This window comes from Balaenoptera borealis, assembly GCF_965194805.1.
Source record: "Balaenoptera borealis genome assembly, chromosome: 2".
NCBI lineage: Eukaryota > Metazoa > Chordata > Mammalia > Artiodactyla > Balaenopteridae > Balaenoptera > Balaenoptera borealis.
Genome location: NC_138867.1, coordinates 48674701 through 48693854, shown reverse-complemented (window position 1 = coordinate 48693854; position 19154 = coordinate 48674701). Strand labels below are relative to the sequence as shown.

The following is a 19154-nucleotide window of genomic DNA, read 5'->3' as shown; positions in this document are numbered from 1 at the left end:
ACTCAGTGTGTTATCTGATAACATTTGGTGGCTCTATCATTCTGTGTATATGGATATAATAAACGTTGCCAGACTAGACTTTCCAACCACTTGGAAATAATTATTACTTATGTAGCAGTATATTTTTTCAACTAGAATAAAAATATTAAATTTTCTATTCGCAAAATTCAGCTGTGATTTAAATATATTTCTACTTGGTACTCAGATGTTCATGTCTTTTTTTTCATTCCCCTCACAAAGTCTTATCATAAAACTTTGTAAAGAATATCTGAGTAACATGTGACATACGAAAATATGTTACAAATATGGTCCTAATTATGAAGAAAAAAAATAGGACTCATTTTCTTCCTCTTTCTTCATGTATTTATGGGTATGTAATATGTCAAGATTATATATATATATATATATATATATATATATATATATATATATACACACATACATATATATATACACACACACACATATATATATGAAATTTCCATAATTCATTTCATATTTGGTAGAAAAATGTTTTGATTTACCCTTGATTTCATAGAATTCATGCACAAAACTCATAAATTCTAAGATTATTGGAAATGTCAGTTAATTGTTAACAACCAAGCCATATCTAAATATACTGGTGAACAACTGTACTATTTTTAAAATAACTCTAGATTTCAGTTATTAGTTGTAGTCTTTTCACCAAATATTGTTCTGTTAATATCATTGCTTTCTAGTTAACATTTTTCACGTATAATTTTCCTTCAATTTCTTTCTCCAAAAGTGTAAAGCCATCATGTAATGATAAATCATGGGACTTTTGTTGATTACTGTACTTTCTTGAACTTTTGTCTTAGGCCTCTGAGGAAACACTGCATTCCACTAATGAAGAGGAAGACCCTTTGCGAGGAATGGAACCCTATCTTGTACGGAGACTTTCTTGCCGCAGTGTCCAGCTTCCCCCTCTCGCCTTCAGACAGTTGGAACAAGCTGACTTGAAAAGTGAATTGGAGAACACTCAAAGACCAACCAGCCTCCCCCTGAAGATTCTACCCCTGATTGCTATCACTTCCGCAGACTCCAGTGGGTGAGTGACCTTGGCAACATTTCCCCATTTTATATTTTAGATGGTGATGGTTATCTGTGATCTTTTGTGTTTTGTGGCTCATTGCTTGATTTGAGCAGAAGGAAAATGGGGTTTCTAGAGCCAAAAGAAAGAAGGGTGATTTTTTTCTTAGGTAATGTTGCAGTCTCTGCAGGAGAAGACATTTTAGTCAAATTATTTTACAGGGAGGACTTGAAAAGGTATTGATGAATGATAATGAGTATCTGAAGAAGGGGACTTGGACTTGGAAATTGATATTGGTCATAGGTAATTTAATAGAAAATTTCTTAACAAATGAGAACTAATGGACAAATTACCATGTAGGCATACATATCTGGAAATGGTAGGCAATGTTCATTGATGCAAAGCAAATTTGGAATCAAGAATAGATTGTACTATAATTAGAATCAAAGGAAATATGCAGTTATAGTCATGAGCCGAATAATTTGGCCTTTGACATTTTCAGGTGTTGCTTACCAGAATACTGTTTCATTTCCCAGCACAAGGCAGTTTTATTCTGCGTTAGTATGTATAGAAGAATCAGATGCAATGAGGCCTCCAATTACAAATGTAATATTTCTAGTTCCTACTTTGCAGAGTATTTATGTTTTTATTCTTCTTCTGCTGTTTACAATGGAGTTTTTACTCTTTAGTAGCAATTCACCAGATAAAATATTGTCAAAGAAAGTGAGGATAGTGGGCACATCCGTTATTTGTTTCTTTGGCCAGCTCAGCTGCATTTTAAGAAGAGAGGAGGAAACCAGTGGAACATAGACAGACTCTTGAGCATTTACTAGGATTACAAGAACAGAGCAATTTGTTATGCTGAAAATGCGAATCTCCCTCATTCTCTGCCAAGTTCAAGGCATGTATGTCTAGAGAGGTACCTTTTGGATTTTCCTAAAAGTTGTTAGAAAAGTTGTGGTCAGAAAAAATTTCAGCAATAGCTGTCATCTAAGATATTGAATTCAGCTGTTTGAATTGTTACAGACCAGTTCAAAGGACCTATCTTATTAAAAGTTATGAGGAAACCACTACTAGGTAAATAAGAAGACAACGAATTCTTACTTTGAAGTGATGGAAAGAGGAATTACATATGTGATGTGTTTGGGTTGGTTGTTTTTTTTTTTTCCTTCGGATGAACCATGTATATAAAGAAGACTGTACACCTGTTAATCAGACACACTAAATCAGGTGGGAATTTTATATGGCAGCTTGATCTGAGCTTTGAAAAATACTGTCTCAGAAATCCAATTTCCCCTCGTCAGCATCAACACCACTTCATCTGTGTAGAGAACAGGATTCACTGCCAGGTGTGTCAGAGGTCACCAAGTCCACCCCTATGTTCATTAATTTGCTAGGAGAGCCCAGAATTCAGTAAATAGTTGTATTCATGACTGGGATTTATTACAGAAAAAGAATGCAAAGCAAAATCAGCAAAGAGGAAAGCACATGGGGTAAAATCTGGAGGAAACCAGATACAAGCATCCAAGTGTTCCTTCTCCCAGTAGAGTCAGACAGGATGCACTTAATTCCTCCAGTAATGAGTTGTGACAACACATGTGAAATGTGTTCACCAGGGAAGCTTATTAAAGACTCTGTGTGTGTATGAGGTATTTAAGAGTCAAACTCACAGAAACAGAGTAGAGTGGAGGTTGCCAGGGGCTGGGGGTAGGGGAAATGGGGAATTGCTATTCAACGGGCATATAGTTTCAATTACAAAATGAATAAGCTCCTGAGATCTGCTGTACAGCATTGTGGCTATAGTTGAAAACACTGTATTATGCACTTAAAATTTGGTCAGGAGAGTAGATCTCATGTTCAATGTTCTTACCACAATAAAAAAAATTAAAAACAAAAAATAAAAGATAGATTCAGTGCCCAGAATTTTTACTGGGGGGTGGTCACTGAGGCACCCTCTTCGTAGCATGTGCCTAAATTCCAGATTCCCAGAAGGAAAGCAGTTGTTCAGCATAAACCACATTTTTTGCACAACCAGTTTAGGCAGTTGGCCACTCTTACCAGTTAGGGAATGGTGGGAACCCTCCTGAAATCCAAGTTCACAGATGCCAGCCAAGGGCTTACCTTTCCAACAGGCTTTTCTAATGATAACAGTTGCAGGCCTCGTATAAACGCTTTTCTGCACAGCAGGTTTATCTTGCAATCATTATCTTGCTTTCTCTACCTTTGAGGAAGAATGGATTATAGTTATAATTAAAATTAAAATGAACTAATTTAAGCCTGTGTTGTATTCAATTAACTTTGGTAGCTCAAAAAATTTGGTGGCTAAACATGATTTCTCTTTCAAAGCTGGTGTTATATGATGTGCCCTTAAAAGAAACTGATGCAGTATATTTAATATGCCTCTGTGTAGTTAGGCAATGCATATAATTAAAAATCTCAGGTAAAAGCTAAGCTTATTTAATTAAATTTGAATGTGTTGCTAAAAGCAAATAGCCTCCAAGTGCCAAAGAACTTAGAGGTTCGGAATTGTCTGTATGATAGCACTTCTGTTGGTTCAGAGTTTGTTTCCTTTTTAATCAAGGATCTAAGACTCAAGTATAAGCAAAACAGTGCTTACCATTTACAAATTTATTCAATATTTTGGAGGAAAGAATTTGTCTTTTAGAGAGATGAAACAAGAGTGACTTGTCTGTACTGGAAGGCAGCCAGGAGAAACCATGGATGAGAGTGGCAGAAACAAAGACTAAGGATGTCCTAAAGGGATTCCTGTTATCTTTTGAAGCAAAAATAACCTAGTGGCAGGGCAGGAATAGAGACACAGACATAGAGAACAGACTTGAGGACACGGCGGGGAAAGAGAGGCTGGGAAGAAGTTAGAGAGTAGCATTGACATATATACACTACCAACTGTAAAATAGCTAGCGGGGGAAGCTGCTGCATAGAACAGGGAGATCAGCTCAGTGCTTTGTGATGACCTAGAGGGGTGGGATAGGGAGGGTGGGAGGGGGGCTTAAGAGGGAGGGTATATACATATACATATAGCTGATTCACCTTGTTGTACAGCAGAAACTAACACAACATTGTAAAGCAATTATACTCCAATAAGGATGTAAAAAAAAAAACAAAGAAAGAAAGAATGAATCAAGTGAATAAATAATTGATCATTTGGTCCAAAAAATATATATATTTGTCAACTGAGTATCTGAGAAATGTAAAAATCAGGAGTATAATTTTCTGGACTATCTAAGCTTTGGAAGGTAAGCAAATGGTAAAGTTAGGGAAGACATTCTGTAGCCATTCCAGTTAACCAAGAATACAAGTTTCCTTCACAGCTCTCAGAAAGGGCTCATGGGTAATTTAGACTATTTTAGCTAGGTTTTCTACAGCCCCATTTCCCGTCATTAAAGGTTAGTAGGCCCCCAGTTTCCACTGTCAACTTACACTGAGACATTGGCAACTGTGAATCTCTGAGGGGAAAGGAGACTTTTCATGCCCTTTGGATTTGTTTATTTATTTTTGCTCTTTCTTCTGGGATATCAGCACATCAGACACTTGCTCTGTCAAGTATTACACAGTGGGTCTAGAGACTTGTGCTACCCCTTTAGAAAGCCATGATGTGGTTTCTTAAGGGAATGTTGGTGGGCAAAAATGAATGTTATGTATGGCAGCTATTAACTTCCTTACAAAGTGCCTGGGTCAAGAGCCTGAGTTCAGGAGGACTTTTTAAAATTAATACTTTCACAATTCTACTTGGATTTGTTTTAACCAGGCAATATGAATGTGTTCAAATGTCCACTATTTAACAGTTCTCTTTGAGTATGCCTAAGGTGTTAGCTTGTGTGTGTTGTGATTTAGCAACATTTTGAAACTTTCAGTGATCACAAAACAGAATTGTAAGGCCCGGGATGCCCAGAACCTTGAATTCACCCACCAGTTAGTTTTCCATATAGAATAGGATAGGATGATGCAGGCTTCGTGGCTGTTTATTGACTCTTACTGAAGTAAGAGAGACATCTATTAATGTCTTGAAATGTTATGAACTTGGCAAGAACTTGGAATGTCATAGGTTTCTATATTTCTATCCTAAACAGTTTTCTATCCATTTACTTTCTTAAAAACTTTTTATATATGTATAATTTACATGCAGTAAAATACATAAATCTTAAGTATGCATCTGGATAAATTTTATATATTTGTATACTCATGTAATCACCATGTAATTTCCTATCTTCTGTCACTAAAGATTAGTTTTCCCTCTTCTTGGACATCATATAAATGGGATCAGATAGTAAATACTCTTTGTGTATGGCTTCTATCACTCAGAATGTTTTTTGATATTTATCGTGTTGGTGTATGTATCAATAGTTTGTTCTTTTTTATTGTGGTGTAGTATTCCATTGTATGAATATAACATAATTTATCTATGCGCTTTCATTGGTGGACATTTGGGGTATTTCTAGTTTAGAACTATTATGAATAAAGTTGCTACGCACATTTTTATACAAGTCTTTTTGTGCGCATATGCAATTATTTCTCTTGGTTATATTCCTAGGGGTACAATTTCTGAGTTGTAGGTAAGCATATATTTATTTTTACTACTGCCCAACAATTTTACAAAGTGATGTACTATTTTATCCTCCCACTAGCAATGTGTGGAAGTTCCAGTTGTTCTGCATCCTTACCAACACTTAATATTCTCAGTCCTTTCATTTTAGCCATTCTAGTGAATGTGTAGCAGTATCTTACTGTGGTTTTAATTTACATTACCCTGATGAGTAGAAATAGTGTTTACCTTCTAATATGCTTATTGGCTATCTGGATATCTTCTTTTGTGCTATGCCTATTTAAATATTTATCCAGTTTTTTTTACCTTATTGATTTCTGGGGGGGTGTTTCTATATTCTAAACATGAGTCTTTCGTTAGATATATGTATTATAAATGAATATTTTCTCTCACATCATGGCTTGCATTTTATTTTCTGTTTACTTTTAATATGGTAGTAATATTAATAACCTCTGAAATGTGTGTGTGTGTAGGGAAAAGTGTCACAGTGAACAGTCAGGGAAACAAGGATAAGTGAGATGGCAGTGGAATTAGGCTGGAGAAAAGAGAAACGAGGATGGGCAGATAACAGGGAAAAACAGTGAAAAGGAAAAGAGTGAAGTTTGCAGGGTGGAGAAGAAAATGGAAAGGGGGAAATGGAGGCAGCTTGATAAGGGCAAAGGAGGTAACAAGGATGACACTTAACCTGCAGGGCAATTGTACTGAGAGAAAAGGACAGTTGATCCCTTGAATATTGAATGGTGGCAAATAGGACATCCAAGCATTAAGGGGGCAGACAGAAAAGTTGAGAATGAAAAGACAATATGTTCATGGTAGACAATGGCAGAGTAGTAAGTGGTTTAGAGTGGGGACTCCGGATAAGGTGGTCTGAATTTGAGTCTTGCATCACCACTTACGAGCTATCTGACCTTGGGAAAGTTCCTTACCACTCCAAGTTTCTAATTTCTAAAGGGCAAAAATAAAAATAATGAGAGTACCTACCTCATGGTTTTATTGTGAAGATAAAATACTTGTTACTCTTTTGGCATGTTATAGCTACTTACTGTATAACCACTACTGCTACTGCTACACTTATTTGCAAAAATATCAGAGCAAATCCTGTTTGTTTTTATCAGTTTCCTTGTTAGAATTGGCCTCAAAGATCCTCTATTAATAACTCTTGGGGTAGAGATGGGTGTTCTAGCAGATTTAGGAGGCAACCAGAAATTTGTTCCTGGTTCAGAAAGTTAAGATTGTTATGGACCTGTCACATTTGTGTTAAGAAGTCTAGGTCTTGCTTTTGGCATCAGTCCACAGACATGCCCTGCTTTCAAAGGTTATTCAATTATGTTTGGAATGAGATCAGAGGTCCTCTTCATTCCTTACTTCCTCCTTCTTTCACTTCTATAACAACCCTTGCTGACTTCAACATAGTTCGCTGGTCAGAATCCTCTGGAGGAATTAGGAGCTCCCCTTGGCCCCAACTCTGGCACTGGCTTACTTTCCCTGGGTGATCCATGGACCCCCCAGATACTCTGAGGAGGGTTTAGCTTGCCACACATGGAACGCTTCTTGCACACAAGTAGGAGATTGTGGCAGCAGAGGGAGGGTAACGGGAGATAGTGCTAAATCTCTCTACCTGTGTTTTACTGCTGCATCAGCTGTAATAAAATAAAAGCCAAGGAGTAAGTTGTCCCCTTGTGACAGGATGACACACCTCTGGATGGATGTATATTCAGGGATACATGTGGGTGGAGAATATTACAAACACTTTCTCATCACTAGTGCCCCATTACCTGTCTGGAGAAGTACACTATGCGCATTTGTATTACTATGTCCTATTAAAAAAAAAGAAAATGAAAAGAAGTTAAAGGAAGAAATGGTCACTCTTGGGGAAAAAAATCAACTCCCCAACATAGGAGGAAGGATTACTTTAGTCAAATAAGGCTTCATATTATAAGGATCTTCCAGAAATATTTCCTTGAGTTATGTGCCATTCACAGAGGAGCTGGTCCCAGATGCCAGTTAGACCTTGGATTCTTTGATCAGCTTCCCATCATCTAATGTTCCTGAGTACACACAGTGCCTTAGTGTGAACATAAAAAAGCTAATTTTCAACATTTTGTTACCGAATCAAAATCCACACAAAATAAAATGAAGAGAAACAGAAGCTTGGTTAAAGCAGACATCTGATTTTTCAAATTTCATCCTTTTAACTTAAGAAGGTATTGACAGTGGGCATTTCAGATTTGAAGTATTGTGGATATAAGGATTTATGAAGCTGAAGAGTTATATTTCATGGTGAACCCGTGAGACTTGCACCTTCATATTGGATATGTGCTCAAGTTTCAAGATATTTATCTGATAAGTTCTTGCTTAAAGCGATGTGGAAGATCAATAACCCAGTAGCAACGATTTCTAAAATTGAAAATGGGCACACATGACTGTGATTATAAAATATCCCTTCAGAAATACAGCGTTCTTGAGCTGGATTTGGTTTTAAAAATAATCATTGCAAAGTAATAAGGAGGCAATGTTTGCAATAATCGTAAAGACACATGCTATATAAAAAAACAATAAAACAACTGGATTCCTTTGTCTTTGATTTTTTTAAATGCAATTTATTTGTATAGTGTTTGTCAAAACTTCTCAGAATATCCACAAAACATCACAAGACTCATTTCTATAGCATTTACTCTTATTTAATTGAATCAAGTTTTACTTTGCTTTGAAATTTTTGAGTTTCAAGAGTAACATAGACTCTAAGAGTGATGGAACACTTTGCTATATAATATCTTAGTAAATGACATCTTGAATCTAATCTAAGCTAAGATAAACAACTAAATAATGCTGACAGTTTTCCCTCACACATCACAGAAACTCTGAGTGTTTTATGGTACCTGTCACGCCCTAAATTTCCAGAAAGTAAAAAGATTTCCAATGAATGAAAAAGATTTCCAATAAATGACAATTTGGTTAAAATAAAGAATACGTTAATTATCAAACTCTCATTTCTTTTTCAGACTACTGTAATGCTTTTCATTCTCGTAGTACTCTCTGGCATCCTAATTAAGGTTACTCAAGTGGACTGATACCATACCACAGTATTTTGATCTCTATTTGTATGTCAGTAAAGTAACATGTACTGGGGAGGGTTTACTTTTGTAATCAAAGGTTTCTATCTCACCAGGCTCCCATGTTCATAAAACCACTAAACAGAGTGGTGACTTGTGCGTTTAGCACACCAGAGCACCTGGTCCCTGTTTTCAAACCTTCCTATGTCAACTTTACTTGTTTGATAGTATAGATTGGTTAGAGATCCCATATTTTCTAAAAATGAACCTGGTGAAGCATTTAATTTACCATGAAAAGTGATCGAAGAACATGGTACTGTGGCAGGCAGAGTGCAGAGCCGAATAAAAACACTTTAATTGTTTCCACCTGAGAATCATCATTTTTCAGCTCCTCAGATAGCTGCCTTTCCACAAACACTACCCTGTTTGACCATCCTTATATAATCACTGAAGTGTTTGGGGAGAGTTTCCAGTTCTTTCAAAGTCATGTTCTTCTGTCTTGCAATATCATGTTTGTGGGGAAGAAAAGTAGGTGAAAGCACTCTGATTGAATGGCCTTTGTTTAATTGTTATGTGCTCCATAAATGTATACATTAATTTACACTTAATATTGGCCAAAGGATATCAGTTCAAGAAGAATAAAACAAGAAAAATGCATTCAGTTGAAATTCAGGAAAAGATGAAGTTAGCAAACTCTTTCCCCCTACAAATGAGCACCACAAAATGGAAAAAAGATTTCTTTAAAATAAAATTGTATACAGAAAAAGAACTATGAGAAAACTATATGACCTTTTGTGTTAAACACGCTTTTTTGTTATTGTTGGTTTTGCTGAAAATCCTGGCTAGTTGGTTAGAATTCTTTCTAACAGCTTAGGATTTAGGTGTTATTTACTATACCAATTTATCTCATTCATTTAGAATCTTTTATCCACTTAAAAGGAATTAAGTGGAGCTAAGCTTTGTTAGATCTATTCCAAATCTGTGGAATTCAATCAAAATAGTATGCCATTTAGTTGTTTGATGTCGTTTATTTAACATATCTGGATTGACTTTATTTGCTAGATTAGCATCATTTACCCTAAAGTTGGTGGCTCTGAGCCTGGGAAAGGTGAGACCTTTGCCCGCGTTTCCAAATGGGATTTACCTCAGGGTGTTCTGATTTTTATTCCAACGTGATTCCTAAAAAAAATGTGACTAATGCTTAATGCCATAATAAATACACACACACACACACACACACACACACACACACACACACCTCGTTGTATGGAAGCTATACATAGAAACTCAAAACTTTAGTATACATAAATAATAAACTTAAAATATATAATTTAAAATATACAAATAAGATTTAGAATACACATTTTAGAATACAAAAATATACTTTACAATTGACTCTCTGGACCTTTTCCATTTTTTAGTCATATATTTTAGGAGTGTTCTCCTTCTTTCCTCCTCCACTAACTCTTCTGTGCCCCTGTTAACATGTGACTCTGGCCTTCTTATTTCTCCAATATTATTTAATTGAGGTTAACTTTATTTCTTAAAGTTGTATGTTTCCACACATATTAGAAAATCAAGTGAAATTTTATAAATAAAAAAGAATAACTGCATGTTACATTGGTGAAAATGTTCATCTACTCCATCATGTATCAGTTATGTATTTATCTATTCATGTACACATGCATTCAACCATTAACAAGTGTCTATTTTTTCTACACACCAAGCTATGAACTGGAGATGGGAGGCTCAGCAAGACCAACACAGTCTCTTCTTTCATAGAGTTTAGAATTCAGCTGGGCACACAAACAAGAAAACAGACAACTGCAATCCCATTTGTTAGGTATAATGCACATATATGACTGAAGACATGCAGAGTAATGCAGGATAACAGGGGAGCAAATTAACATAGGCTTATGAGGAACTGACACCTAAGCTGAGACCTAAAGGAGATGGTATCAGGCAGAGAGAACAACAAAGTCCAATGACCAAAGAAAGCGGGATGTATGCATTCAGGTAACTAAAACTGTTTAGCGTGGCTAGAACAATAGGCCATGTTGTAGGTATGGTTGATAATCATTATCATTAATTTTTCAGGTAACCGATGTGTGAGGGTTTGGAATATTCTCCAGGAGTGCTGAGCACCCAAGGTATAGGCACTGAGAAAGCAAATAGTTCAATTGATTCAAAATTGGAAAGTGGGGTTGCAAGGTAAGAAAAACTGGGAAAGGGATTTGAGAGTTTGGCAAGATAGTGAAAGAAGTGATGAATTGTGGCACCTAAGCTGTGTATGGAACTGAGTGAATGTAAGAAGGTACAGATATAGAGAGGGTTGAGATCTCTAGCGGGCTCTATGATGTCGAAGAGGTGAGATTAGAATAACTGAACAAGCTGAAAAGTTAGGAGGTTATATTTAAGGATAGGATGTTTGGGCCTTCTGATTTAAGTTAGGTCATTTAAGGTGGTTTTCAAGATGTTAGCGGGTTTCCAGCGAAGAGAGTGACTGCAGTGGGAAAGAAGTAGTTGAAGAGTTGAGAGATTTGGGCATGAGGTAACCCTTCCACAACAGCAGTGAAGTCACACAGGATAGCAGCAGGGATCAAGGTGTCAAAGTGCTAAAAAGGTGGACAGCTTTCAATAAATGAGACATAGAGAACAGGGAGACTGGCAGAAGTCAGTGATGAAGTAGAGTTGATTGGCATCAATGCCAAAAGAGAGGTTTTGCAAGAGGACAGAGGAGTAATGCCCAGTAAGTTAATGTGAGTAACTAGGAGAGCACCAACCCCATCTCAGGAAGAGGGTGAGGGCACTGAGAACAAGAGCAGCCTCTCCTCCAGTTCACTGCAGGGCCGTGATGTCCTCAGCAAAGGACCATGTTTGAAGGAAGGTAGGATGTGGGTGACTCTTCAGAGGGGAGGTGAGGATGAAGGACAGTCTGTTTACCACAGGAAAACAAGGGTTCCAGAAGACCTAACTACGAAATTTGGAAGAACAAGAGAGGGGCTTTGGACAGAAAAGAGAAATCACAGAGCAATAGAGGGATAAGGAACAGAGAAGGAATTATCTATCTCAGGTAGTTCTCTGAATTAGAGCTGAATTTCAAAACATTTTCAAGAATTGGTCCAGCTGTCCTCTGACAGATTCAGGGAGGCAGAAGTGTAGCCTAATAAGTAAGTCTTTTACAAAGCCCACAGGGGTTCTTCTAGCCCAGATAAGTAGGTCCACAATGGTAGCCTTTGGTTCCTAGTACTTTCATCATCTGTTGGAAACAGCAGCAACTTCTGGTGTTTGGGAAGTTTTGCATCTTTCAAGCTACTCAGCTGTGTCCTAGATTTATTACAGTCTGTGGAATATGGGGAAGGATCTGATTTTTTAATGTGTATTATCTTTTTAGTCAGAGTATTATTTTATTTTCAACTGGTTTTTTTTTTAATATTTAACTCTAACTATTTTGCCAGCTATAATAACAACTTAGGTGTTAATTAGCATTTAGGTTTTTCTTTTGAGAATTTCCTTTCTGAGAAATGATCATTGTCTGAAACAACTCTACTTTCTTAAATATTCTTAAATACTATTTCTGGGATTCAAATACTATTCCAGTTCATCATGCTGCCAGTTGTAGCAGCAAAATCTAGAATAAAAGTGAATTTTATGTGGACAAATTCTATTTGTAGAAAACTTTCTTCTGTAAATGAGACTACTAATGTGACTCTACTGAAAGAACACAAAGGCACATGCATATGGTTTTTTCTTAACTTGGGTGTAATGTATTACTTGCAGACTTTATCTTATAGAAAACTGTGCTCATGTTAATTTTAATTCAAGACTATATGATAAGAGTTGCACGGTTAAATCCTGAGACTAAAAACCTTGATATAATGCCTCTGCAAACACAATTTTTTTATTCTGGTCTCCTCTATGGGTCATTTTCGTTTGTTTTAATCCTCACCACCTGAAATAGTATCTGTGACTAGCAACTGTGGAGTATGTCATAAATGCCTCAGCAAAGGGTATTAATTCTACTCCAAAGATACCCACACAGAGAGGGCTTCATTTGTCTTAAAAGAAATGTAAAGGTTGATTGATTTTCAGATTGTTGTTGGTTCTTTACAGCAAATAAAGACTGCATAGAATCTTTACCTTCTTATTTTGGTTCTTAATTTCTGGCATGTTCTGTTCAGTGTCCATTGGCAAAACTGAGGTGAGGGCTAATGATTTTAGGTTTAAGTGTTTCTATAAAACTGCCCTATAAGCGAAAGATATCCTTTGTCCAGTGGCAAAACAGTGAATGCGTAATAATGAAAATTCACATTCATGGACCATTATCTAGTCATTAAGATGATCGTTATGATAACTATATGGTAACGTGGAAGACCTTGGGAACTTTTGGGAAGAAAAGCAAAATACATAAGTACATCTCCATGTTTAAATTACAGACTGCAAAATATATGCCTGTATGTGTCTAAGAACTGGAAAGCAATATGAAAATAATTAGATATTTTTGAATAACAAGATTGTGGGTTTTTTCCCCTCTTAATTTCTAGTAATGAAAATATGTGTTTGTCCAATCAGTAAATTACATTAAAATTGTATTCATGATTTACCTGCAATTGCATTCATCCAAGCATCTATAGAGCTTTAGTATATGATAGACACTGTTTCAAGTGCTGGGAGTGTATTTTTGAATAGATAAAAATAAAATTCATGGTATTTTGTTTTTCACATGTAAGTCAACAGGAATCTTTGGCAAATATGAGGGGAGGAATACTTGGACTTTTCGAGTTCTCCTGATCATTTTGTGTAACCAGGCTCTGCTGGCAGCTGACTCCCCAAAAAGATCACCAGCAGAACATATTGATCAAGCCAAACTAAGTATTAGTCTCACTGAAATAAAGGAGAACACTTCCCTTAAACTTAGAAATATTTTAGAAGGGAGAAGTACAGAAAGGATATGTATAGAGTTTTATAGCCTGGTCTTCTTAGGTGGAAAATGGTTGGAATTGAGAAGAATTTAAGGTCCTAGTAGCTTTGGATTAATGGGGTCTTAAAGTGAGGTGAGGGTCATAAAGAGTTTTGATGAGCAAACTGTTAGTTTTGAGAAGTAAACTTGTAGTTGGTTTACAGTCTTACAGTTTAAGAGCAAGCATTCCATGGAGCTAGTACCTAAGTTATTTTTGCTTGGTCTCAGGATTTGTTTGACACTAAAGCAGGCACTTAAGCTTTGACGCATAATTGTTTAGCACTGGGACAGGAAAGTATTTTGGTTTTAGTTCTTACCGCCTTGTTTATGAGTGAGCCTAGGTCCTATGGTCTGAATATTTATGTACCCCCAAATTCATATGTTGAAATCCTAACCCCCAAGTGGGGGGATGGTATTAGGAAGGGGGGCCTTTGGGAGGTGATTGGTCATGAGGGAGGAGGACTCATGAACAGGATTAGTTCCCTTATAAAGAGACCCCAGAGACCCTTCACTCCTAGCCACGGTGAAAAGGCCATCTATGAACCAGGAAGTGGGCATTAACCAGACACTAAATCTGCCAGCCCTTGACCTTGGACTTCGCAGAGTCGAGAACTGTGAGAAATGAATTTCTATTGTGTATAAGCCACCCAGTTTAAGGTATTCTGTTACAGCAGCCTTAATGGACTAAGATACTAGGTTTGATACTCATTCAGCCAGACATTGCAAAAAGACAGGTGCTCTGTACCCTCTTTTTAAATTTATACTATTGTCACCTCATTGTTTGAGAATATAACCCTGGGGATAGTCAAGGGATGAGAGCTCAAGGAAAGTAAGATCCTAGAGTGGAAAACTGGTTTGGTTGGTTGGCATCTTCTGTTTTGAAGGGATCTCAGTGTGGTAGGAAAGAGAGCCCAGCCTTCCACCTGGGAAGCTAGAAGGGACAGATATCCCCTCTGCGCACCTCTCTGAAGCAGTTAGAGCTCAGTGTGGTAAATCTGATGCTCCTAGCCAGGACTTTGAATCTTGAGAGAATGGCTCAGACCCGCCATCACATGTGTCACCACTGAATGTTAGTGGCATGGAGGTTGTGGCTACTGACACTGTGAGCAGGGCTGATGTGTGCCCAGCTGGTGAACAGCAGTATCCTAGGCAGACTGATCGTGTGGTTTCCTCCTGGCTACTCCTTGTTTCCAATGGATCCAGCTCTTCTGGTTCTTATATTCTTTTGATGAATTTCTTTTCCTGCTTAAGGGCATCAGTGTTGATTTCTATTATTTGCAACCCAGACCCCTGAGAGGTACACAGCCCTTAATAAATGTATTACGAAGCTTCACTGCTCTTGAAACCAAAGTACAGGAGGTGCTCTGACTTTTCCGTTACTTTAATTGTAAAATCAGTAGTAAGAGTTAGTAGGGAGGAACCAAAGGGGAAAATTGAGTTTTCATTTCAGTGCATTCCTTTTACATAAAAGGGTAACAAAAAAGGAGGTAGTAGAGAGAAGAGTGTCTTGAGAAGAGACTCTTCGTCCCCGGCAAAGTTTGTGAAGCTCTCAATAATAAGACAAGGACAGGGCTTCACTGGAATTACTCCCTTTTGACTGTTCAAGCTGGTAGGCTTAAAATGGACTCCTAATGAGAGTGGTTTGCACTGCAATTAATTAAGTGCATGAAATTACAAACTGCATGTCTTTTCTCTCTGGAGAATATTCCTCCGCTATAAGTACTAATTTATTTTAATTCCTGTCTCTCTCTCTCTGTGTGTCTCTGTATCTCTTTTTAAAAAGAAGTTCTCCCTGAAGGAAAATGAAATCTGATTGCTGTTAGTCCACTGAGAAAGGCTTCCCTTTGAACATGGGAGCATACTTCTCTCTAATTCTTCCTTACATGTAGCGCTAAATTTATCAGAGTTGTTCCCGATACATTTTTTGAAAATAATGGTGAGGAAATAAGATGAGAAACTGTTGATTAAACTTTTTTTATAGGTGTCCTTGTCTTTTAGAAGTCACTTGTCTTTTTTGTAGTGTGTGTGTGCACACATGCACACGCTTGTGTGTGATCTCCTTCAGAAGTACTTCAGAGACAGATCATTTCCAAAACCTTATCTTCAGTCTGCAGGGTCAACTCCTGGCAGAGAGGACACAGGCATGTTACCTCAATAGTAGAAGGTACTCCTTTCCTTCTTGGTCCCTCTCTACCTTTATGTACTATCTTAATTATATTCACAGCTTTTAAACCTCAATTATAATTCTGTGCTTCAGGATTTGTATTGTTCTCCCACTTTCTCTCCTAGATTAATATTTATTTTCAGGATATCTGCTTTAGTCAAATGGAAAGGATCTAATGAGGCCATTCTTCATGAGATGGGAGTCATTTTAATTAACTTAATGGCTTGTTTCAATGTTAACGGTGGAATTGTGAGGAGAAATGTATGGGTATTTGAATTTTCCAAATTCTTCAGAGTATTAATTGCATATCAGCACTATTTCTTACAGCTGAGAAAAATCTGGTTGCTTAACAAAAAATGCAGTTGGAATAGTTTTGAAACAGGTCTGGCATAAGCATTCTCCCTTTGATATCATCTGAACTTTCTCTGATATCCGACTGAAGTCACTCCCCTGTTTCTAAAGAAGGCCCTGCTGAGATCTATAATTATCTGGAATATTCAGACATGACCTGCAGATTATTATGCTTAAGTAACCCTTACCTGGAATGAAAGAGACCAGAGGTGATAAGGGTTCCTGGGCATTTGAGATCCTGAGAAAACTCAGGGGTGACTCTCCATAAAGATCTCACCCTCCACCCCAACCTGGAGCTTAATCTACCAATTAGGAAATTATATCTTCATTGTAAGATGGTCTCAGCCTTGTTGGCCTGAAAGAGTTAATGCACCTTTAACAAATACAAAAGAGCTCTCCTAGTAATATCTTCAACGTGGGGAAAAATCTTCCTTAACAATGGTCACCTAAAGTCAGTTAGATTTCATTGTTAAAAATTAGCACCATTAGCTAAAACCCTTGCCCATTCAAAATAATGCGTTGTCACATAGCACCAAGATCTATTATTAAACTGCCACACATTATTGCTTTACCGATTTGAGAACTATTATTTTAAGAAAAATGACTTTGTATAATACCCTATTAGAGTCTATTTATTGATGAGAAAAACAAAATCGGATGACATTTGCAAAAAATAAAATTAGTATCTGTTAAAACATCTGTACCGCTTCTCTTATTTAAAGGACATTTTTATCCTGGAAAATGACTACTTCAATTAGCCTCACATCACAACAATAAAATAAAGTTGTCTTTGGATGACTTCTAATTTGCATTTAAATTATCCCCATGGCAGCATTTTGTAAGCACAAGCAAACAAAAGATCACTTGTATGACATAGACCTATACACCTGAAAGAGAAATATATCATCTACAAAATTAAAAATATGGGTCTTAGTAAACACCTCTGAAAAGGAATTATAAGGATCTGCATTTTTTTCCGTATAGAGTTTATTTTTCTAATAATGCTCCAGAAAAAGAAAATTCTAATATACTTTCCTTGGAGGGGTCATGGGACAATGATGCCATTTGAGACATATGGGGGTAAAAATCATGTGATGTCCTCAAGTAGAGAGACTTTCTTTTATTGTTCTTTATCTCTACTATTGGCTCTAATGGTCTTTCTAAAATAATTTTATGTCATAAACTAGTAGTGACCTGGAGATTCAGTGGAGAGGTGAGGGTAAGGAGTGAGATTCTCCCTTGAGAAGGATCAAAGAGTCTGGAGGCTGAGAAATCCAAGATCAAGGCACCAGTGTAGTTGTCTTCTGGTAAAGGCCCTCTTCCTGGTTCATAGCCAGTGCCTTCTCACTGTGTCCTCACATGGTAGAAGGGGCTAGGGAGCTCTGTGGGTCTCTTTTATAAGAGCACTAATCCCATTCATGAGGGCTTCACCCTCATGACCTAAGCACCTCCCAAAGACCCCACCTCCTAATACCGTCCCTTTGGTGATTAGAATTTCAACATATGAATTTGGGGGAGACATAAACATTCAGACCATAGCAAGAATGATATAGTAGAGAGGGAAAAATTGATGATGCAGGAAGTTGCTGGGTCCATGTCTTTGAGTAGCTAAGAGGGTATGGATCTAGAATACAAGAGGATGGCTGGCCTTGGCATCAGAGCAAAGACACTTTATCCATAGTAATATAAGAGAAAGACTATATGATGGATGCAGTTAAGTGGGTAGATGTGGTGGTTGAAAATTATAGAAGTTCTTTCCTAAGTACTTTATTTTTTCTTAGCATGTGCAAAGGCCCTGAGGCAAAACAGAGCATGGTATAATTAAAGAATTAAAATAAGGGAAGTATAATTGAACTATAAAGTAGTTCTGTTATAAAGTATATAATTGAACTATAAAGTAGTTCTGGGTACTATTAGATTAGATTAGAAATTGGAACAAGAGTATCCATGGCGAGACTAGTGAGAAAGCTATTGCAGTAATTCAGTGGGGAACAATGGCCCAGTCTAGAGTACAGGTAACGAGTAAAAAAAATGATCAGCTTTTGAGAAATATTTGCAGGCAGAATAGATAGACTTATCTCTCCTCTATTTGGGTGTAGAAAAGATTGCCTACATAAAGAAAAGAACGAATAGAGAATAGAGCATTGGAGTGGACATAAATGCTCTGGAAGGAGGATTGAGACCCTGGTTTAGGACACTGAGTGAGGAAGCTGGGCATTGTTGAAGAGGAGAGCCAGGCGTCACAACTGGCTAGTAGTCAAGACCTGGATCCACAAAATTATGTGGTGTGGAAGGAGGGTACATTCTCCGTTAGGTTAGTCTGGCTGGGCCTAAATGCAAGTTACTTCTGATTTTTTTAAAAAATCATGAAATTATATTGACTAATTTTACTTTTAAGAAAAAATGTTAAATTTTTCATTTTCATAGTGAGACCAAAGTAAAGCTCAAAATCTTAAGGGGAAAAGAGTCAGAACTTAACAGGCAGATTGTTGGTTGACATGGTGTCAGGCTCTAGGCCCATCACATAGACTTTTCTTTGCTCTTTTGAAGTTTTTCTCACAGAAGCACTTGCATTTTAATTTCTGCATCCCTCCTAAGCAGGTGTAGAACACAGACTCTGTGATTAACCTTCTCTGTACATCTTGCAAATGCAAGTGGCCTGCAATATGCCTCCATCCTGAACCTTGCTAGATATTTTTGCGCATACGAAATTATAGCCCTGCAGACCCTGTTAAAGAGATTACTATTAGATGGAGTTATGAAATGATTATAGAAATAAAAGAAGAAGAATTGGTTTCAGGAACCAAGTCCTATTAGACCAGGAGAGTTGAAATCTTCAAGAGGTTTTTAAGCTAAAACCCCAATGCTTGGAACAAGTCACCCCCTCTGAATAAGACTGTGTTTCTCACCTGAGCAATAGGAAGAAGATATTATTTTTTAATAAAAGCCCACATTAAATTAGAGGAAAAGTCCATCTAACTATGAAGTATAACAGTGGAAAGATTAGAATA

The 19154-nt window shown here is 37.1% G+C and overlaps 2 protein-coding genes across 8 annotated transcripts in view; one reads left to right on the top strand and one right to left on the bottom strand.

The window, feature by feature from the left end:
* Nucleotides 1–19154, top strand: part of PDE4D (phosphodiesterase 4D) — a 1112988-nt gene that overhangs the window by 167796 nt on the left and 926038 nt on the right. For all 6 annotated transcript variants that reach the window (XM_082382269.1, XM_082382264.1, XM_082382266.1 and 3 more), the window contains exon 2: nucleotides 840–1069. In XM_082382269.1, the coding sequence (XP_082238395.1) occupies nucleotides 840–1069 (230 nt within the window). The remainder of the gene's footprint in view (nucleotides 1–839; nucleotides 1070–19154) is intronic.
* The window catches only part of LOC309624392 (uncharacterized protein), a 133687-nt gene that overhangs the window by 48965 nt on the left and 65568 nt on the right, over nucleotides 1–19154 (bottom strand). Inside the window, exon 4 of one of the 2 annotated variants that reach the window (XM_082382570.1) lies at nucleotides 1065–3272. The exons of the other annotated variant lie outside the window; for it this stretch is intronic. Within the exon in view, the coding sequence (XP_082238696.1) occupies nucleotides 3269–3272 (4 nt within the window). The 3' untranslated portion in view covers nucleotides 1065–3268. Of the gene's footprint in view, nucleotides 1–1064; nucleotides 3273–19154 lie in introns of those variants that run through there. 2 annotated transcript variants of the gene reach the window in all.